The sequence below is a fragment of the Chanodichthys erythropterus genome, chromosome 11, assembly GCF_024489055.1.
Source record: "Chanodichthys erythropterus isolate Z2021 chromosome 11, ASM2448905v1, whole genome shotgun sequence".
Taxonomy (NCBI): domain Eukaryota; kingdom Metazoa; phylum Chordata; class Actinopteri; order Cypriniformes; family Xenocyprididae; genus Chanodichthys; species Chanodichthys erythropterus.
In genome coordinates, this window is record NC_090231.1 from 33,583,813 (window position 1) to 33,607,405 (window position 23,593).

The 23,593-nt window shown below is 36.9% G+C and overlaps 1 protein-coding gene across 3 annotated transcripts in view; it reads right to left on the reverse strand.

The window, feature by feature from the left end:
• Nucleotides 1-23,593, reverse strand: part of fam189a1 (family with sequence similarity 189 member A1) — a 70,194-nt gene that overhangs the window by 914 nt on the left and 45,687 nt on the right. For 2 of the 3 annotated variants that reach the window (XM_067400802.1, XM_067400801.1), the window contains exons 4-10: nucleotides 16,088-16,195; nucleotides 9,334-9,494; nucleotides 8,437-8,572; nucleotides 6,373-6,451; nucleotides 4,164-4,841; nucleotides 1,309-1,374; nucleotides 897-1,219 (exon numbers count right to left, since the gene is read on the reverse strand). In XM_067400802.1, the coding sequence (XP_067256903.1) occupies nucleotides 897-1,219; nucleotides 1,309-1,374; nucleotides 4,164-4,841; nucleotides 6,373-6,451; nucleotides 8,437-8,572; nucleotides 9,334-9,494; nucleotides 16,088-16,195 (1,551 nt within the window). The remainder of the gene's footprint in view (nucleotides 1-896; nucleotides 1,220-1,308; nucleotides 1,375-4,163; nucleotides 4,842-6,372; nucleotides 6,452-8,436; nucleotides 8,573-9,333; nucleotides 9,495-16,087; nucleotides 16,196-23,593) is intronic. The other variant, XM_067400800.1, reaches the window with a different exon arrangement.

Below are 23,593 nucleotides of genomic sequence, written 5' to 3' on the forward strand. Positions count from 1 at the left end.
TAGTCCACAAGAAAAAAGAAGAAGCTGAATTTATTCAAATGGCCCCATTCAAATGTATGTGAACCATTGGTTCTTAATACTGTGTTTTGTTACCTGGATGAAAACTTTTGAATTTGAATATCAAGGTAAATTGTACTTATTTTTTCTTCCAGGAAACATGCAAGTATCTCCTGTTGCTTCCAGAGGGCAGTACTAAATGAAAAGCAATGATATTTCAATACAATAAGAAACATTTGGACATCTTCATCCTGTTCATCCTGTTTCCTTCTGGAGCATGTTGGTGAATGTTTGAACTTTTTTTAATAGTTGTGTTTGAGTCCCTCAGTTGTCCTCAGTGTGAAAAGATGGATCTCAAAATCATAGTCACTGCTGGAAAGGGTTCAAATATGCAAAAAATGCTTAAAAACTAAAGAATCTGCAGGATCTGGAGGATTTTTCTGAAGAACAGAGCTCAGTTTAACTGCTCAGGACAAACAAGGGACTCAAGAACGTAGATCATCCAGGTAACACACAGTATTAAGAACCAATGGTTCACATACTTTTGAATGGGGCCATTTGAATAAATTCAGCTTCTTTTTTTCTTGTGGACTATATGTAAACATCTTTTAAGTAAAATATCTTACTCAGGACAGTAATAAACAAAAAATAACATGCATTTTGTATGATCTCTCTTATTTTGTTAAAATTTTTCACATTTACACAGATTCTGCAACTGGTTCACATACTTTTTCTTACAACTGTAGTGCTGTTGTGCTTCGGGTGACCTGAGTTCAAGTCCCAGCTCGAGGACCTTTCCCGATCCCACCTCCCTCTCTCTCTCCCATTTCACTTCCTGTCTGCTTACTCTCCTATCATAATAAAGGCAAAAATGTCAAAAAAAAAAAAAAAAAATTCACCTGATCAATGATATTGGCACTGAATATGGCCTCCTCCATGTGTTTCTCATCAGATTTAATAACACATTTAATGCTGTTGACCACCTGCTGGACCTCTGGAGGTAGACTGCAGCTCGAGTGCTCCAGAAACTTGGCCACCAGCACTTTGGTGTCTTTGTAAGTTTTGAGGTCTGCGAGAGATTGCGGCCGTTCTGTAGACATTGAGTGAGGGATGTGAGGTTTGAGTTGGATGTCCACCTTTCCACTGTCCTTCTGCTTCTTGCCCCCTTGGCTGCTGTGTTTGGCAGAAGGTGGTCGGGTGCTTTCAGAGAGCTCTATGCATGCTGTGAAGAGCAGTGCATTAGTATGTTCATTCTAATAACCACATTTTTTATTTATTGATAACAGAAAACAGAGGAGGTGGGTGTGAAACCTTGATCACAGGGAGTCTGTGGGGAGTCGTCAGGTGGATGGTTAGAAGCAGGAGCACAACGGTCACCTGCAAGTCAAGTCACATGCTTAGTTTTCCAGATTGCTCATAGGCTATTAATGACTTACTTAATATGATGCCGTTTGATATAAAGTTCATAAAAAGCAATGACACCTCAGCATGTTACATATGAGGTTTTCATACTGAGCTTAAATACGTTTTATCATCTTTTAAAGACACCCTGTGGTGAAAATCAAGTTTTTAATGTTGTTTATATGTCTATGTTGTGTTTTTAATATGCTTTAAGACAAACTATGTGAATATTCACATCAACACCACTGCGAGTATTTTCTCCTTAAAACCGCAGTGAAAAAAGGACAAACCCTCAAAAAACCCACGGTTTGAAATCGCTGGTGTCTGTGACATCACAAACTACCTTATACCAAACTACCCCAATCATGTCAACGTGCTGGCAGGCTTTAGCATATCATTAACAGTGAACTAGCAGGGGAGTCTTGAGAGAAGCCAGGTTATCCCGGTATATTTTTCTGTTGATATGAAAAATCGTGTAGATTTAGCAATATGGCGGGTGTATGATGTATATTACGATGTTATGATGAACTACATGCCTTGACGTTCTGAGTTGTTCAAAGCCTTTGTAAGGATATTGATTGTTAGAAGGCAGATGTCTGACTCTGACATGGCGAATGGGAACATGGTTTGTGTGACATTAGCACATTATTATTAGCTGTTTGATAACGTAGTCAAGCAAAAGGCTAATCATATTAAGTACTGTTATGTGTTCCGACGTTGTAAAGAGCGATACCATTGTGCAGCGTTTACCTCAGTAAGTTGAACGAGTGGATCTCTGAGCTGGCGTGAGCGGGTGGAGGCGGGGCTAATTTGCATATTCATTGATCCGCATATATTAAATAAGGCAAGGGGGTAGAGTTACATTCAAGCTATTTTAAGGCATGAATACATTTTTTTCAGAGGGATAAAAACATTTAAAAAATATGTCATTTTGGTGATCAAAGATGAGTTTAAGGGATAAAATTATTGACTACAGGGGGACTTTAAAACCCCAGGCAAAGCAACATTTCCCACTTGTGGTTTTGAACTGCTTTTAACCCGAAGCAGTACCAGCCTCACTTTTGCAGGGTTAAGCTCACATTGCGAAAGGTCAACAGTGTGAAATGATGTGGTGTTAGCATGTAACAGCTAATCAGTCATAAACTGAACAGCGCTTGCCTCATTAAATATTCATGCCCTTGTTCAGTCACTAAAACTTTCAGGGTTTTTTTAAGCATTTAAGGAAAAAACCTAAATGTCAGTGACAAACATCGATTGAGCTAAAAAAGTATAAATACTATTGTTGTCCGAAATGTATTTTTGGGACAAAATCAACAATTCAAATATGCCATTAAAAATACAGTAAAAACAATAATATTATTTTTTAAATAGCTGTTTCTATTTGAATATATTTAAAAATATAATTTATTCCTGTGATGTCAAAGCTAAATCAGCAGTTGTTACTCCAGTCTTCAGTGTCACATGATCCTTCAGAAATCATTGTAATATGATGATTTGCTGCTCAAAGAACATTTGTTTATATCATTAATGTTGAAAAAAACGTGCTGCTTAAAGGGTTAGTTCACCCAAAAATGAAAATTCTGTCATTAATTACTTACCGTCATGTCGTTCGACACCCGTAAGACCTTCATCCATCTTCGGAACAAATTGAGATATTTATGTTGACATCCGATGGCTCAGAAAGGCCTCCATAGCCAGCAATGTCATTTCCTCTCTCAAGACCCATAAAAGGTACTAAAGACGTCGTTACAAAGTCCATCTCACTACAGTGGTTCTACAATCATTTTATGAAGCGACGAGAATAGTTTTTGTATGCAAAAAAAAAAACAAAAACGAAATAACGACTTATATATTGATGGCGATTTCAAAACACTGCTTCCTGAAGCTTCGAAGCGTTATGAATCATCGTATCGATTCATGAGTTGGATCGCGTGTCAAACCGCCAAACTGCTGAAATCACATGACTTTAGCGATATGAATCATGAATCGATACACTGATTCGTAACGCTTCGAAGCTTCATGAAGCAGTGTTTTGAAAACAGCCCATGTCTATATAAGTCGTTATTTAGTTTTTTTTGTGCACAAAAATTATTCTCGTCGCTTCATAAAATGATTGTAGAACCACCGTAAAGAGATGGACTTTGTAACGACGTCTTTAGTACCTTTTAAGGCTCTTGAGAGAGGAAATGACATTGCTGGCTATGAAGGCCTTTCTGAGCCATCAGATTTCAACATAAATATCTTAATTTGTGTTCTGAAGATGAACAAAGGTCTTACGGGTGTCGCACGACATGAGGGTAAGTAATTAATGACAGAATTTTCATTTTTGGGTGAACTAACCCTTTAATATTTTTGTGGAAACCTTGATACAATATTTTTCCATGATTCTTTGATGAATAGAAAGTTCAAAAGAACAATTATTTGAAACAGAAATACTTTGTAAAATTATAAATATCACTTTGATCAATTTAATACGTCCTGGTTTAATAAAAGTATTAATTTCTTAGAAAAAATATTGCTGACTCCAAACATTAGAACGGTAGTGTATAAATACCCAACAGATGCTATTTATGTGTTTGTCCGAGCAGTGATACTGACCCCACAAATAAAAAGAGTTAACCTGGGATTTATAAATGTACAATGTGAAACATGGAAAAAGTTAAGCTATGATTCTGTTAACCCAGAGTTTAGAATGAATGATTAACCATTTTCAGTGTGAAAAGCCCTATAGATCTAAATCAAAGAAAGAATAAAGTCTCACGTACTTCTAGATATGGAAGTACAGGATATGGGTTCACTAGTGGAACGCACAATCCTTGCCAGCTTCCGATACCCTTTGGTGGCACGGAGTGTACGGGGCCGCTCACGTTGACTGGAGTTGAAGAGGGCAGAGGTAGCATGGGGCTGTGAGGAAGAGGATGATGGGGACCAGACGCTGAAGCATAGCCGGGTTCCCCGCAGCTGAGCGGTGGGTGACGGGGAGGTGCAGGTGGAGGGGGTCAGGGCAGAAGATGCCCCGGCAGTGGAGGTCACTGCTGAGTTGGAAGCACATTGGGATGCAGTGCTTGGAGGGAAAAGAAGGGTAAGCTTCTTATTGGCTCGTTCTCTGTGCTGTGTGCGAGACATGGGTTTAACGCCTGTAATCTCCTCCTTCTCGGGTACGTTAACAGCATCGGGTGACAACTGTGGAGAGTGGGGCTTTGAATCCTGCGTGACAGAGGACTCGCTGCGGTCCAGTCCAGCAGGGGTCTGCCGCCTCAGGGAAGAGTGGGTGCTGTGTTCCAGGCTTGTGCAGCTGCCATCAGTAGGTACGATGCGCAAAGTGCCATACGGAGAGGATTCAGAGCCCTGTACCTCTAGAGAACACAGGTCTTCAGAGGAACAACTGTGATCAGGGATGTCTGCAGTCTCGGACACCATAAGGGAAGCACTATCAACAGAGGCTGTGGAAACAGAAACAACATATCATCTTTATATACAGACCATAACTGAAGGTTGATCAATTAGATAAGTAAGTGTTTTGTCAGCAGATGTATAACATAATGAATAAAGAAAAATGATCACACCATTCAAAAGTACGTTTTTTAATGTTTTTGAATTTAGTCTCTTTTGCTTATGCACCAAAGCTGCAGTTATTTGATCAAAAATACAGTAAAACAGTAAATATTGTGAAATAATTTTTCATTTCAAATAGCTGTTTACTATTTTAATATATTTAAAAAAGTAATTTATTCCTGTGACGGCAAAGCTGAAATTTCAGAAGTTTTTTTTTTTTATTGTATTTTTGATCAAATAAATGCTGAACTGGGAAGAATAAGAGACTTCTTTCAAAAACATTACAAATCTTACCAACCCCAAACTTTTAAACACTAGTAGAGGTCCTTAAATAAAATGCAGTACCAAAGTACAGTCTATGTTGTGAAGATTACAGATGCAATATGGAGGTAATGGAATATTTAAAGGGTTAGTTCACCCAAAAATGAAATTTCTGTCATTAATTACTCACCCTCATGTCGTTCCACACCCCTAAGATCTTCGTTCATCTTTGGAACACAAATTAAGATATTTTTGATGAAATCCAAGCGGTACATGACTTGTCCATAGACAGCAATTTAACCACCACTTTCAAGGTCCAGAAAGGTGCTAAAGACATTGTTCAAACACTCGGCACAGTTCAGCCTTAATTTTATGAAGTGATGAGAATACTTTTGTACACAAAAAGAAAACAAAAATAACAAATTTATTCAACAATTTCCTCTCTATCCTGTCTTTCTCCTACACAGTGCAGCGCTTCCGTGTTCTAAGTCAGAACACTAACTCTTTTTAAGCATTTAAGGAAAAAATCTAAATGTCAGTGACAAACATCGATTAGTATAAATACTATTATGGTCCGAAATGTATATTTGGGACAAAAATTTAAAAAATGTGATTAAATATACAGTAAAAACAGTAATATAATTTTTTTTAAATAGCTGTATCTATTTTGATATTTAAAAATATAATTTAGAATTTATTCCACGGAAGTGCTGCACTGCATTCACTGCATCAACTGCGTAGGAGACTGACAGGGTAGAGAAGAAATTGTTGAATAAAGTTGTTATTTTTGTTTAAGTGCACAAAAAGTATTCTCGTCGCTTCATATCATTAAGGTTGAACCACTGTAGTCACATTGACTATATTATTGATGTTTTAACTACTTTTCTGGACATTGAATGTGGTAATTACATTGCTTTCTAAGGGAGATTAAAAAAAAAAAAAAAACACTCTTGGATTTCACCAAAAATATCTTCATTTGTGTTCCGAAGATGAACCAAGGTCTTGCAGGTCTTGCAAGTACTTAAAGACAGAAATTTCATTTTTGGGTGAACTAGCTCTTTAAACAATTTTTTTTTTTTTGGTATAAAACAGCAAATACACAGATACACTAGAGAAGGGAAAACCTGTGACTTTGTGTTATCATTGAAGCCTCCTCACCCTGAGTGCTAAGGCCAGCTGTGGTGTTCCTTTCACACAGACTGGACTCAGTGACCTGTTGCTCAAGACTGGTGGTGATCTGGATGAGAGAGAAAAAAAAGAGAGAGCTACATTTTACTCAAAATTTCTAACAAATTGATCAATAACATGTTTAAAAAACACAAGCTTTTAGTTTTGAGTGTAACCGTCTGGAAAGGATGGTAATTAAAAACGGTCTTACTTCGAAGACGATAACAAACAACTGCAAAAGGAGGAGAATCAGACACCAAAACATCTGGCACCGAGGAGCCTGCTGCAGCCTGACATCTGGCATCACAGCAGTGCTTTAAAACGACTATGGCATCCTATGACCAGCAGGGGGCTCTCTAAGATCAGATTTGCTCTTCAAACGTCTGCATTATTATGATTGCACATTGTGTGGTTTCCATTTAAAAATATCCTAACATGATTGATCCAAAACACATAAAAGACTTAAGAGAAAATGTATCATATATACAGAGAGCGTCAGTCCACAGCACAGCTGGACTTCTATAAAAAATATGAAAATAAGCTTCAGGCTATACTCAGTAGCTGTGGAGAAAGAAAAAAAAAAAAAAAGAAGCTGACTATATCAATTTAAAAATATTTGTTCCTGTCTCTAGTATTGCTGTTTCCCTTTCAAAGCTTCTTAGTCTTGTGCTTCAGGTAAAAAAAGGGCTCAATGATTTAAATGTCCCTACTGCTTTGTTTGCAGATGGTTATCAATAGCTTCACAAGTGAAAGGTCTAAAATCAAGGAATCCTCTTGGGATTTTATCCTTTTTTTAATCGCAGATTCCTTTAGGTAGCAAACAAATCTTCAAAATAACGCGTAATCACAGGCTCAGTCGCTGGATTTGAAAGGTTTGGTGGTCCTTTGTGCATCTCTTTGCAAAAAGGAGAGCTCTTTTTCCCTTTCATCAGGTGAAGAAGTGAAATTTGATGAAAAATCATTGTTCAAACAGGCCCTGCTCTCACTGTAAGAAAGCCCATTTCTTTTAAATGGAAAGAAATTCCTGCCTGTATTGCTGATGTGTTCCAGAGAAAATTATAATCCATTATATAAAGGCACTTGTATTCATTTCTTTCAGCGCCTCAAGTGCACTGAAGGACCTTTTGGCAGCCCAGCTTTACACAGACAAATGAATGTAACTAAAGAGGAGGAACATTGCTGAATTAGTGGTATGCATTACTTTAAGACTGAAAAACCTGCAAACTACTAGTAAAATCTAGGAGTAACCAGGAAATGTTACACTTCACAAGTACAACATTTTAATTTCTGAATTAAAATTTATTGATTTTATTTAGGTTAGTTTAGATTGTAAAATGTCATATGGTGCGAGATATAGATATAGATATATATATATATATATATATATATATATATATATATATATATATATATATATATATATATATATATATATATATGAAGAGTTTCGTTGCAAAACGAGATAAATCCATTTTTTTAATTTTTCAAAAATCTTGTTTTTTGGTTGTGCATTCCAATTAATATCAATTCAACTGCAGTTGGTTTGTTTTGATTTAAACCTTCATAACTTAAAAAATACAGCTAAGTAGCACCATAAAACAAAATAATAACATGATAACATAATAATAAACATGTTTTGACAAAAATGTTAAAAACGGATTTATCTCGTTTTGCAACGAAACTCTTCATATATATATATATATATAAATAAATACAATTAACTTTAGATTTTTCTCATGGAAATCACATTGCTGATGTGGCAGTGACATCAAAAATGGAATGAAACTGTGCACTTTTTTTAAATGTGAGAAATTTTGTGTCCTCTAAGATCAACTTGGGGTCAACTTGATGAAAACCTCTCAGCTCAAATATGACAGGTGTTTTATTACAGTAAAGGTCACATATTACAAATTGCAGTTGTTCACAGAAACTCTTTGATAAATGACTCCTTCAGAACATCAAAATAAATTCTTTGTAGCCACACAAAATGACTTCTATTCTATAAACATGCCAAATACTCATTACAGTAGTGTGTAGAAAAGTGTCAGCTCTTACCTGGCTGGCAGGTGTCTGTCCTACGACAGATTCGTAGGGTGGTGGCAGCTCAGATGGATACAGAGCCCCAGGGCTGTTAATAGGCACCCCATAAATAGCACTGAAGGGAGAGTGCGGAAAGTCCAGATGCAACCCTCTAATGGACAGAGACGATGGTAAAACATGATTATAACACTGCATCAATGCTTCAACAAATTTGCCTGTGGAGAATGGAGATGATAGCTGCAAAAAATATGTGAGGCCATTTAGGAACTGTGGAAAATGAAAGATTTCCTCTTCATCTCAGAGAATTATATCTCCCATTATTTTAATTAACCAAACTCCCTCTCTCATATTTGAGGGGAGAAATGTGTCTCTTTTCATACTTTTCTTGTGTATTACCACATCCTGACAGTGATTGTGCTTTGAAGCACCCTGTGTGTATATAGGGCTGCTCTTGCTCTCTATGTATTTACTGCTTTGTTGACACATTAGTGTGGCCGTGGGCTAAACAGCCTCATCAGCACGTTTTTTATGATGGGATGGTGGGCAGAGTGTCTCACAGTGCGAGACAGAGAAATCAATGGTGGATTTACACCAGGCCAGGGACACTGCCGCTCCATAATATGGATTGTCAGAGCAGTTTGCATTGAGACCTGCACTTATACATCATGGCAGTGGGTAGGCCTGAATTCCCATTAAAACAATGGATGTTTTGCATACTCATTCCATGGGACAATTTCATAAATATCTGTGAATCTATTCACAAACTCTCAATCCTCTATTTTTCAGAGTACAGAATTTGCAGCCAAGAAATCTGAGATCAAACGGTTTCTCAGATATAGTGCAAATATTAGGTCATTTCAAGCCAGCTGGGATGCAAGCTTTGTGTCTGTATGTGTGTGTGCGCGGGTTTACCTCTGGCCCTCCATTATAGGTGTGCAGGTGTACTCTGGGGGGTAGTAGGGAGGAGGAGGGATGGGTGGGATGAACTCGTCGAAATCCAGCGTCTGGTGTAAGATGGTACCGTGAGGGGTCATACAGTCAGCGCTCAAGGCACGTGCTCTGTGTGGCATGAACTGATGAAAAAGAGTAAAGCAGTGAGGTTTTTATAGTTCAAAAGTTTGGGGTCAGTAAGATTTTTGTCTCTTCAAGGCTGTATTTATATGATCAAAAATGTGGTAAGAACAGTAATATTGTGAATTATTATTACAATTTAAAGCAACTGTTTTCTATTTCAATATATTTTAAAGGTGCCCTAGATTCAAAAATTAAATTTATCTTGGAATAGTTGAATAACAAGAGTTCAGTACATGGAAATGACATACAGTGAGTCTCAAACTCCATTGTTTCCTCCTTATATAAATCTCATTTGTTTAAAAGACCTCCGAAGAACAGGCGAATCTCAACATAACACCGACTGTTACGTAACAGTCAGGGTGTACGTCCCCAATATTTGCATATGCCAGCCCATGTTCAATGCATTACACAAGGGCAGCCAGTATTAACGTCTGGTTGTGCACAGCTGAATCATCAGACTAGGTAAGCAAGCAAGAACAATAGTGAAAAATGGCAGATGGAGCGATAATAACTGACATGATTCATGATTACATGATATTTTTAGTGATATTTGTAAATTGTCTTTCTAAATGTTTCGTTAGCATGTTGCTAATGTACTGTTGAATGTGGTTAAAGTTACCATTGTTTATTACTGTATTAACGGAGACAAAACTGTCATTATTTTCATTTTTTTTAAACACTTGCAGTCTGTATAATGCATAAGCACAACTTTTATAAATCTCTCCAACAGTGTAGCATTAGCCGTTAGCCACGGAGCATAGCCTCAAACTCAATCAGAATCAAATGTAAACATCAAAATAAACACCGTCATGCAGCATGTCTAATCGCGTAAGTACAAACACTTTGTAAAGATCCATTTTGAGGGTTATATTAGCTGTTTGAACTTTTTTAATGTTGTTTAAGGCAAGCGCGAGCTCTTGGGGTGTGGAGCACGAGAATTAAAGGGCCACACACCCTGAATCGGCTCATTTCTAATTATGCCCCAAAACAGGCAGTTAAAAAAATTAATTAAAACAAATCTATGGGGTATTTTGAGCTGAAACTTCACAGACACATTCAGGGGACACATTAGACTTATATTACATCTTTTAAAAAAAAGTTCTAGGGCACCTTTAAAAATGTCATTTATTCCTGTAATGATGAAGTTGAATTTTCAGCATCATTACTCCAGTCTTCAGTGTCACATGATCTTTCAGAAATCATTCTCATTCTAATTCTAATGCTGATTAGCTGCTCAAGAAACATTTCGTATTATAATTAAAAACAGTTATGCTGATTTTATTATTCTTGTGGAAACCATGATACATTGTATTCAGGATTCTTTGATGAACAGAAAATTCAAAAGAACAGCATTTATTTGAAATAGAATCTTTCTGTAAGTCTTTACTGTCACTATTGATCAATTTAAAGGCACGCTATGTAAATTTTCGCTGCTAGAGGTTGCTTATTCGAAACAAAGGCATAGCTTGATGACACCTTGATTTCACGGAATCATGGGAGGAGTTGTCTTCATGTCTACAACTGGTGGAAAAGAATCAGGATGGGACTCAGAAATCATGTTCATGGATGAGATTATTAACATTACTGTTGTATGAAGCAGAGCAGGACTAAGTGCTGTGCGAGCAGAAGCGAGGCCTCTGGAGCAATTGCTAATGAGAGTCGAGCATGACACACTCTCGAGAGCAGTGGAGCTTTTATTATGCCGCAGTCACCGCTTCCGCTTCTTCCAGTCAAGCGTATATGGAGTAAAGCAGCGCTGTTTTATCATATTAGATACATTTGTGTTTTGAATGTTGCTCTAATGCTACTCTGCATTCGTTCGGCGGCTGCTATGAGACACTTGTTGCACACTGCAGTAAAGCTAGATTGATCTTATTCATGGTAAAACATCGTACTCGCGGTAAATCAAGAAAATTAGATTTAAACAATAAGACTTACTGTGTTGAGCTATATAACATGATTAGTTTTCTGTCAAAGAATGGATCCAAACAGTTGCTCATCTGTCTAATAAAACACATAATATATTAAAGCATCTTTGGTGTTTTCATTGTTTTCTACAAAATAAAACCGGAAACTGAGGGTAACGCGGATATGATGTCATTGCAAGGTGACGCACGGACATGGTCTGTATCCTGGTTAAAACTGCTTATTTCTCTGGATTTAAACATTCTTGGAATCTTACATATTGTGTATTTAATGCATCCCTGCATAAGCATTAATTAAAATAAATATTATTGGCCATTAATCTTTATTTTGATGACCATCTAATGATAAAATCATTCATCATTCAAATTCTGTGGTCTTTGAAGTCAGTTACATAATTTTCATTGTGTTCAAATAAAGCAAACCATTGTGTCTGAAACAAAGAAGATTAAAAGTAGAAGGTCAGTTGGATTAAAAAAAAAAGGGAAAAAAAAGTAGTTCAGGTCTAGTACAATGAGAATAGTTATAGCCATTTCTCACTCTGACCCTTTGGCTAAAGAGTTTCATTTTACTCAATTTAACCCTCTGATGCATGAATTATTAAAGGAAAAAAATTTTTTTACTTCAAAGTAAGGAAATAACCATTCCAAATCTTTATGTATTTATGATGTTGAGAATTACATAATTGAGCATCTCCATTTTCATCAGCCTTGTAGAATTTAGGTTGTCAGAAATACATGATTAAGAAGTAAAGTTAAGAAGAGAGTCGTAATTAAGAGAAAGGGTCAAAGGTTATCAGGTGATTTGGATGTGACCTGAAAATTCTGTCATCATTTACTCTCCAAACCTGTTTGACTTGGTATCCAAACCATTTTGGTGACCATTGACTTTCATTGAATAGACAAAAAAGGCATTTCTCAAAAGGTCTAGTTTTATGTTCCACAGCACAAAAAAAATGTCAGAGAGGGTTGGAACGATGTAAGTAAATGATTTCATTTTTGTGCGAACTATCCCTTTAAAATTGCTTTTAAAGTTCTGTCTAGTGTAGCGGACGTCATCCATAAAATGGTGAATCTTATGGATGTGAATTTCATTCCACTGATCTGTAATGAATCAGCTGGTTGAAAAGTTCAGATGGGAAGAGAAACTCATTTTGTGCCATTCCTTATGAGTTCAAGGGTTGGTTTAGAGTTTTTTTTTTTTTGTTGTTGTTGTTGTTTTTTATGATGATAGTGCATTTTCCTGTTTATGTCAAATTAGAATATGTGAAGCCTCATCAATCAGAAGATACTGAAGTCATCACTCTGATCTTAAGCATCATTAAGAGAGGCAGTGACTGTAAATGACAGATAAGTACAGGCAGCAATATAATGGCATTAAATGTGAGTATCTCAAACTCAGAATCTGTATTGTTTCATTACAAGATTCCAAATAACAACCATCCAATGTATGCAGAGATAAAATACAAATTATCAGGTTATGAGGAAATCAGTTAGTATAGCTGCAAAGGGAAAAGCTTCACCCTATCCCTGCCCTCGGGCCTCTGTTGTCTTTGTGCATGGACTGTGCAGCTGGTAACAGTGGTGATTTCTCGCTTTGCCACTCTGTGCCCCGAGTCGAAACTAATCCCACAACTGCTCTAGCAATTCACAGAGCCGCAGCCATGCTAATACAAGTCATCTCAATTCATCTCCCTGTGCCCATGCCTCTGCTGCAGCCATCCGTGAGGCTGTGCAATTTACTGCAGTGTCCATAAAACGCACAAAGACCACTCTTAAAGAATATTAAAACTTTATGTCCCACAAGTTTATTTTCTCTCACATAAAACAGGCTGGCTGAAAAAGACCACTAAAAGTGAGCGATGACAGATCCACAGTTCTCTCCCACTGAGCATTGTAATGTCTGTGGTCTCATCCTCATGTAATCTTATGCTTAAGAAAGGAATAGTACAGAACTTTTGAAAAAATATGCTTAAAGTGAAGTACAACCAGATGAAATCAATATCCCTGCCATAGCATCAATGGCTTAGTTGTTTTATTCTGCATAAGAGAAGAGCTGAATACAACTCACATAATCTCTGTAACACTTTGGATGGAGAATAAATGTAAAATATCAATCTTGGGTGACAATATCCCTGCGAACAGGTTATATTTATTATGCAATTGGTAACTTTTGCATGTTGTATCCATACTGATACAGTAGGTGTCAGTACAATGAAAAAATGTCATTAATTGACTTTATTTAGTGAGGAAACGCATAACTTAGGCAAAGGTAGGGTAGGCAATGTTTTTCATAAACACTTTTTGTTATACTGGTTGAAACATTCTTCACATCCTGATAGCAATCAATAGGTAATAGAAATGGTCTAAATATTAAAAAAGTCTCAGGACCAAAAAATGTTCATCCGATCATTGCATTCAGTCCGGATGTCCTACCTGCCTGTCAACATATGCATTTCCATACCTCCGCACACCCTGCTTGCGCAGACATCCCACATCATCTGTGCCGCAAACAAACTGCAGCCACCTTTTACAGTTCCTTCTGGACCAAAGCAACGAGCTTATGCTGCGTTCACGGCATGTCGTAACCGTAATTACAAGATGGCAACCTGTGACGTTCTACCCGGAGCCATTCACATCCACAGAGTCGGATTTATGCATTTCTATGCCAACACAATCAACACCGAAATTAATCTGCAGCAGTCAGATAGTACGAGTAAAGCCGCGGTCACACTAGACTTTGAACGTGCGAAATTGCTTCGGATGCTGTAACGGTCGTGATATGACGTCACGGTCTACAGCGTCTTTTTTATAAACATGAATTCAACATATAACTTAAAGGAATACATTTAAAATGTAAAAATACAGAACCTACTCGACTTTACAGCAAAAATATAATTCTTTTAATTCAACCAAGAGGTCATGCTGTGACGAATCGATCTTCTACTGGTCGCACGTCTTCACATGATTCGAATTCGCAGGTCAGAGTTCACCAAATTTGAACTTTGGAACGCAGCGAAATGCGAAATCTTTCGCACGAGCTTGCATTTCCGGTCTGACGCATTCGCATGCGTTTGAATGGAAGTCAATGGAACGAAAAGTGCAGTGTGACTGCACCTTAAGAGCTTTGTAAATAGTTTATGTTCATTATTAATGTAATGTTATGCGTTTTATGGTAATTTAACGCTGTTTCTCGTGACACTTTGCAGACTTTGCTCTGGCTGTGAGCGTTCGTGTGTTTTGGAGGAGGTGTGGCTTTGGAGACACTTTGAAGGAAGGGTGGGATCTCATGCTTTCAAAGCTAGTTTGCTACTGCTAGCCTCTCCGAAATTGCTTACCCTAACTTTAAGGAAGGACCTTTAATAAACTTTTTTTCCAACAAATTGAAATATATAAGTATAACTTAAAGGCACAATGTGATTTGGGATTAAAATATCCAAAAAACACTAGAACAGTGTTATATATTTTGTTGACTTGTGTACTTACAATATTCTAAATGTTTACAACAACGTTTAAATCCAGAGAAATCAGCTATTTTAACCATGTCATTATGTCGCCTGTCAATGACGTCATGTCCGCACTACCCTTGATTTCTCATTTTACTTCCATAGAAACCATGGAAACACCAAAGACTATTTAATATATTATTTTTTATTAGACAAGTGAGCAACTGTTTGGATACCTTTATCGACAGAAAACTAATCATTGTTATACAGCTCAACACGGTTAGCCTTATTGTTTGTACATACTGTTTTCTCAATTTACCGTGAGTAAAGTTTGTATCATGCCTCAGAGACAACACTACTCTGTCAAGTGGCTAACATAGCATAATCAGAAAGAACGTTATTTGTAGTAACAGTAACATTTTCTCCACCATACAATATATTTTAAAATTAATTACATACCAATAAGCAACACAAGTCATCCATCTTTTATTAATATGATATTCTAATATTGATCTAGCTTAGTGCAATGTGCAACAAGTGTCTCATACCAGCCACCGAGCGAATGCACACAGTAGTGTTAATATAATTTTCAACACACTCAAATTTAGTTTTATTATGATATCATTTTGGGTGAACTATACCTTTAACTAGTGGAAAGTCTAAAAGTCTAAAAGTCTTTTATTTACTTTTTAAAATTTTCCTAAAGCAATGGAGTTCCTTCCTTACCAGCAAAACATGAACAAATAATCCACATTTAGAGTAGGTTTTGCCATGATGTGTAGGACAGAAAGATCCAAAGATCAGCATTCATTTCTAGACTGATTATTTCCTTGATCCACAAGGCAATCAGGTCACTAGTATAGTGGTTTCTCTTGGGAAAACATAAGGGCTCATGTGAAGTATGACATGCCATTCGGATTACATGTCTGAAGACTAAGTCACAGGATATATTTAATGATTTGTTTTTGTATACCACCAAATCCACTGTGCCATTTTGCTCTGAACTGTGCTTAATGAAATTTCCTTCATTTCTTTTGATGGTTATGAATATAGAGACTATAGACTATTTTTCTAGCATTTTGCTAGAAAAAAAAAGATTTTTTAAACTATTACATGTTCACTTGTCTTGATTGCCTGATCTTTTCTCCATGATGTAATGGGAAAATGTAATGTGCATTAACACTCAGAAAGACGCACACACATTGCGGTATGGATCACACTTACCATCTGTAGTAAATCAGTAGAAACCATTTGCATACAGCACACGGCAGTGGCCAGAGCGCACACAATGGTGGAGATAACATTCAGTGCACACACGCTGAAAAGCAGCTCCTGGGAGACAGAGAAAAATGGAGAGACAGGGATAAGAAGGGAGAGGACAAGAAGGTGAGAATCAAAGAGAAAGAGACACAGAAGGATAGAAGGAGAGTGAGAGAGAGAGAAAATAAACGAGAGTGGCAACTGTTTTGTTGGAAAAACCTCACCCTGGCACGAACATTTATTGTTCTGTTTGTCAGAGTGAGAGAGACTGAGAAAGACGGCAGTATGGAAAGAACAAATGTGTGGGAGAGAGGGAGAGAGAGAGAGAGAAGCTATGACATAATGGATAAGAGGGATAATGTTGTCACCAAAATGGGACTTTTGCATGGCATCATCGTTTTGCAAAAGATAAGCACAAACTAAAAGGTGAAATTAGGGAAAGTCCTTGTGCAGCCTTAAATATCCATTCCCATTCAATGAATAGTAGGACTATTCGATTGATTCCCATATTCCAATTCAATTTGATTTGATTCTGATTCAGTTGATTTGATTCAATCCAGTATATTTCAGTTACAATGTCCATTTTGCTTCAGATTTCAATGTAAATATACAGGAACTTTCTAACTTGGAACAAAATTTTCATTTAAAAAAATTAACAAGGCCCAAACTGCAGTTTAACTGCCATTAATATAACAGATATAATAAACAACCACATAACATTTACTATATAAAAAAATGATATAACCTCATGACCACTATATATACACAGTGCTGCTTGAAAGTTTGTGAACCCCTTGCAGAATCTGTGAAAATGTGAATAATTTTAACAAAATAAGAGGGATCATGCAATATGCATGTTATTTTTTATTTAGTACTGTCCTGAGTAAGATATTTTACATAAAAAAAAAATGTTTACATATGGCCCACAAGACAAAAAAAAATTGCTACATTTATAAATATGACCCCATTCAAAAGTTCGTGAACCATTGGTTCTTAATACTGTGTGTGGTTACCTGGATGATCCATGACTGTTTTTTTGTTTTGTGATGGTTGTTCATGAGTCACTCGTTTGTCCTGAGCAGTTAAACTGCCCAATATTCTTCAGAAAAATCCTCCAGGTCCCAAAAATTCTTCAGATTTCCAGCATCTTTTGCATATTTGAACCCTTTCCAACAGTGACTGTAGGATTTTGAGATCCATCTTTTCATACAAAGGACAACTGAGGGACTCAAACACAACTATTAAAAAAGGTTCAAACATTCACTGATGCTCCAGAAGGAAACACGATGCATTGAGAGGCAGGGGGTGAAAACTTTTGAACAGGATAAAGATGTCCAAATTTTTCTTATTTTGTTTAAATTTTTTTTTTCTCCATTTAGTACTGCCCCAGAAGACACTTAAATGTTTGCCAGAAGACTTAAGAATTAAGAAGAATTAAGTATAATATTCCTTGATCTTCAAATTCAAAAGGTTTTCACCCCCCCCCTCTCTTAATGCATCATGTTTTCAAGCATCAGTGAATGTTTGAACCTTTTTTAATAATTGTGTTTGAGTCCCTCAGTTGTCCTTGGTGTGAAAAGATGGATCTCAAAATCATACAGTCACTGCTGGAAAAGGTTCAAATATCCCATTTTTGGGACCTGGAGGATTTCTTTTTTGAAGAATATTGGGCAGTTCAACTGCTCAGGACAAACAAGCGACTCATGAACAACCATTACATAACACAAAAACAGTCATGGATCATCCAGGTAATGACAGTATTAAGAATCAAGGGTTCATAAACTTTTGAATGGGGTCATTTTTATAAATTCAGCAATTTTTTTGTCTTGTGGATTTTATGTAAACATCGTTTATGTAAAATATCTTATCTTAAAAAATGACATGCATTTTGTATGATCCCTCTTATTTTGTTATAATTATTCACATTTTCACAGATTCTGAAAGTGGTTCACAAACTTTCAAGCAGCACTGTATATATTATATATGTATATAGTGGATCTATACATACACACATACACATACACACACACACACACACACACAAATCCAGTCAGTATCTGGTGTGACCACCATTGTTGATTGTGGCCTGTGGAATGTTGGTCCACTCCTCTTCAATGGCTGTGCGAAGTTGCTGGATATTGGCAGGAACTGGAACACGCTGTCGTATACGTCGATCCAGAGCATCCCAAACATGCTCAATGGGTGACATGTCCGGTGAATATGCTGGCCATGCAAGAATTGGGATATTTTTAGCTTCCAGGAATTGCGTACAGATCCTTGCAACATGGGGCCGTGCATTATCATGCTGCAACATGAGGTGATGGTCGTGGATGAATGGCACAACAATGGGCCTCAGGATCTCATCACGGTATCTGTGCATTCAAAATGCCATCAATAAAATGCACCTGTGTTCGTTGTCCATAACATACACCTGCCCATACCATAACCCCACCGCCACCGCGGGCCACTCGATCCACAACGTTGACATCAGCAAACCGCTCATCCACACGACGCCATACACGCGGTCTGCATCTGTCCTGTACAGTGAAAACCGGGACTCATCCGTGAAGAGAACACCTCTCCAAAGTGCCAGATGCCACTGAATGTGAGCAGTTGTCCACTCAAGTCGGTTACGACGACGAACTGCAGTCAGGTCGAGACCCCGATGAGGATGACGAGCATGCAGATGAGCTTCCCTGAGAAGGTTTCTGACAGTTTGTGCAGAAATTCTTTGGTTATGCAAACCGATTGTTGCAGCAGCTGTCCGGGTGGCTGGTCTCAAACGATCTTGGAGGAGAAGATGCTGGATGTGGAGGTCCTGGGCTGGTGTGGTTACACGTGGTCTGCGGTTGTGAGGCCGGTTGGATGTACTGCCAAATTCTCTGAAACGCCTTTGGAGATGGCTTATGGTAGAGAAATGAACATTCAATTCACGGGCAACAGCTCTGGTGGACATTCCTGCAGTCAGCATGCCAGTTGCACGCTCCCTCAAAACTTGTGACATCTGTGGCATTGTACTGTGTGATAAAACTGCACATTTTAAAGTGGCCTTTTATTGTGGCCAGCCTAAGGCACACCTGTGCAATAATCATGCTGTCTAATCAGCATCTTGATATGTCACACCTGCGAGGTGGACGGATTATCTCGGCAAAGGAGAAGTGCTCACTAACACAGATTTAGACCGATTTGTGAACAATATTTGAGAGAAATAGGCCTTTTGTGCACATAGAAAAAGTTCAGCTCATGAAAAATGGGAGCAAAAAACAAAAGTGTTTGCGTTTATAATTTTGTTCAGTGTAAATATATTCATGAACAAATTACATTTATTTTATTTCCTTACCGCTGTCGCCTCTGGCTTGCTTAGTTGGGGACAGTAGTTGCTTAGTGTTTTTGATCTGCCTGCATTGACATCATTGTATGAGAACTGAACTGAGCCGGATAATGATAATCACTGTTTTCTCCAAAGCTGCTACATAGATAAATTACCTAAATTAATAACTAGTGATTTTTACAACAGAATGCATCAATACTGAACTTACTTAAGCTGGACAATGACACAATTTTCCTCTAGGGCTGCTGTCAAAATAATGTTCCTTCTATCACTGTAAAGCTGCTTTGACACAATCTGCATTGTAAAAAGCGCTATATGATAAAGGTGATTTGACTTACTCTTGTGCTTGTCATTGTCCTTTATACATACAAAATATTATATATATATATATATATATATATATATATATATATATATATATATATATATATATATATATATATATATATATATATATATATATATATATAAAAAATGCGCTTTTTACAATGCAACATTTTGTGGATACAGATATACCACACAGCTCAGTCTGGTAGAATTCCGAACAGTCGGAATTCTACCAGACTGAGCTGGGTGGTATATCTGTATCCACAAAATGTTAAGTACATTCAGTATTTACGACAGCTCATCACACACACCTGCTATCAGAGCCCTGTCCGATCTCTCGTTGTGACAAGATGGAATGTATGTGACCCAGTGATGTCCTGAAGGAAAATGCTGAATTCTTAAATGTGCACAAGCCCTTTAGGTGACAGGAACCCATCTTAAGAGGACCGGACAGGCCTAACCACTTCTACATGACTGTACAATCATCTAACCTCCCAAAAAGGCCAAGACCTCCTCTTTGGAGGCAGAGGATGTGTTTATACAAATGCACACAATAAGGGTCTGGACAAAAGAACACAGAACTTACTTCAGTTCAAAACAGACATCACTAATGATAAAGTAATGTTAATGTGCAGTTCAGCAAGTGCGTCAGATATTGATTCAGTAATCACTCTGATAGATTTAATAAGTAAATTATGGGAAAGATTCATCAGACTGATTCCAATTGAGTCTTTTTGAACAATTCATAAAAAAAAAGAAGAGTAATTTGCTCATCAATTGATCTGCGCATTGGATCATGCAAATACATTTATTTTTGCATGTAGCCCATGACTCAATAGAGAGAGATGTGTTTTCTAGCCTTTATTTTGCAGTATACAGTGTGTTTTTATCTCACCACATTAAATTCAGAGATTAAACTCACACTGGGCAAAATATTATTTTTGTTGTCATGCTGTAGTTTCAGCAGCGGTGGCAAAAAGCAGTGATCAAACAGATCAAGTCCACCTATGTACCTATACAACAAGCTAATGTTATGATTGGACTAACTCCAGCAGGATGCAGAGCTAGCTAGTGTAGTTGTGTTCCAGCACGTCTAGGTCAGCTCCACTGAGAAACTCCTGCTCTTCCCATTTTGAGGCAGCAATGCTAACGCATGTCTCCCTGACGACAAGACGGGAGGAAAAAAAGAATCATAAAAATACATGCTACCTGAAAATACATTCTTTCAGTTCTTAAAGCTGATGGAACATGGTACCATTTCTTGCATTCACAATGTTGATGAGAGTCTAAACCAGTAATCTGAGTAGTTGCTGGACTGCAAACTGCTTGCAATCTGTTTCATCAGATCTGATAGTACTGACATGTCACTGGCCGTCATTATGTAACAAACACAAGTCTGTCATTATAAAACACACCAGTGGTATATAATAGCCCAGGATCCTTACAATGAGGGAGTCACATGGCGCAATATGGCAATGAGTCATAACATTAATTGTACTGAGGGTCTTTATAGCCATCTCAATTGACCTGACTGGCCATGAAAAGACATGAAACCTTCAAACATCAATAACAGCATTAAAGTGTATAAATCTTATTAATGTTTCATAACACCACCCGATTAAGTGCTGCACATATTATATAAACCATCAATATTCAAAAAAGGGTTTTCAGTCTCTTTGTGTGTGATACTTTTATATGTTAGCAATGTGTGAAGCTGACTGAAGAAATTAATTCATATAGTCCAGTGATGTTAAAAATCTGGCAATTAAATAAAATAAAAATAAAGCTAAATAATTTGTTTTTAAACCAATACTAATAAAAATTATGAGAGCACATAAAATTACTAAACCTTAAACTAAAATGAAAACTGAAAATGTAAAAAAAAGATAAAATATGAATGAATACTAATAGTATTTAAATCAATAACAGGTACAAATAGTATCTGCCAATACTAGCCTACAGCATCTAAATACTATTTACACTTCTTGCAAAGAACTGATAGGCTGCTTTTACATGGTGTACCTAGTACCTAGATATGCTATTTATCACCTAGCATAAATAGCATATCGTGAAAACGCTGTTATTGTCATTTAGTATAAATAGGATGTATCAGTATTTTCACTTAGTGTAAATAGCATCTACAGTAGGGGTGTCAAACTCATTTTAGTTTGAGGGACGGACTTCCCTGTCTTATTCTGCCCTCTAGTGGGTAATATCGAACATGCTGCTAACCCTGCCCAATAAATACTTTTAATGTTATTAAACACTCGTTAGGCAGGTTATTTGCACTTTTATAACATTGTTTTAATTCTTATTGAAAATGAATGCCTTTTTTGATATGTGATCTGAAACTAGAGAAGAACGAACTCGGCAAAAGGCGGATTCGAAACCGCGGCGATCGCAGTAAAAGCTAGACTGGCGGTCCAATACTTTAGCATTGCGCCACTGGGGACGTTAATAAGTACACCTCCTTTATCATACTTGATAGATAATGAAGAGTTATTATGTTGAAATAAAGAGATATTATGTCGTTATAACGACTTATTATCTTGAAATAACGAGATATTATGTCGTTATAACGACTTATTATGTAGAAATAACGAGATATGTTGTTATAACGACTTATGTTGAAAAACGAGATATTATGTCGTTATAACGACTTAATATCTTGAAATAATGAGATATTGTGTCGTTATAACGACTTATTATGTTGAAATAATGAGATATTATGTCGTTATAACGACTTAATATCTTGAAATAACAAGATATTATGTCTTGTTATTATAACGACTTATGTTGAAATAACGAGATATTATGTCGTTATAACGACTTATTATGTTGAAATTTTTTCAACATAAAAAATTATGTTTTTTCTCCCTACCAAGGCTTCTGTACTTTTTACCTTTGATTCAGGCGGGGAATTTGGGAATAACCAGCTATCATTCTCAGCAAGGTAAAGCTAGTTTCACCATAATTTTATACTTTGTAGATCAGCAAACAAATAAATTACAAATGATCTGAACTAGGACATTATACGTTTATGATGGCATAAACACACACAGCCTTGCAAATACAATACTGCATAGGGAAAGAAGACTTAGTGTTTTAGTATTTATATAAGTTTGAAATTATAAAAACATGTAAAGAAATTTTCTGTCATATAATATTTCTTTGTAATGCTTATACATGATTTCACATGACTGTCAAGGTTTCATGTGGCAGGTTCACAAGCACTTACAAGCAATTGTTCACAGCCAAGTGTTTTTCTTGATTTCATAAAGAGCGGCAAATGCTTTGTACAAGCAAATTTGTGGAAGCCTCAAATCACCACATCCCCTTTCAAAAGCTGCCAAAAGCCCCGAGACCATGGCTAGTGTGAGTGAATTGCTTAGACACTGGAAAAGAAATCAGCGGCAAGCGCTAATTGAAGATGCATAACTAATGATGACTGAGTCTCATCTGCATATTAGAGAGAGATCCACAGTGCAACGCAAAGAGACGTGTCCAATAAGGCAGACGTTTTCGGGAAAAGCGTGTCATTCTTGCTCTCCTAAATGGTTCAAATACTCTCTAAAAGTCAAAGGAAAAAGTGTTTGAAAATTGAGAAATCCCTGGAGGAATGCAGCAAATGTGCATGGGAGCAGAGCCAAAGAATACTTCTCCAGGCTAGAACTGTGATATTTTATTGTATTCCTCAAAAATGTAATGCAAAACTTATTGGTGTTCAAAAACAACATTCAAAGCCAAATACCAGAACAAGAGTGCAAATCATAACCATTACTGCTTAAAGTATCCCTTTTCTCTGTTTATCC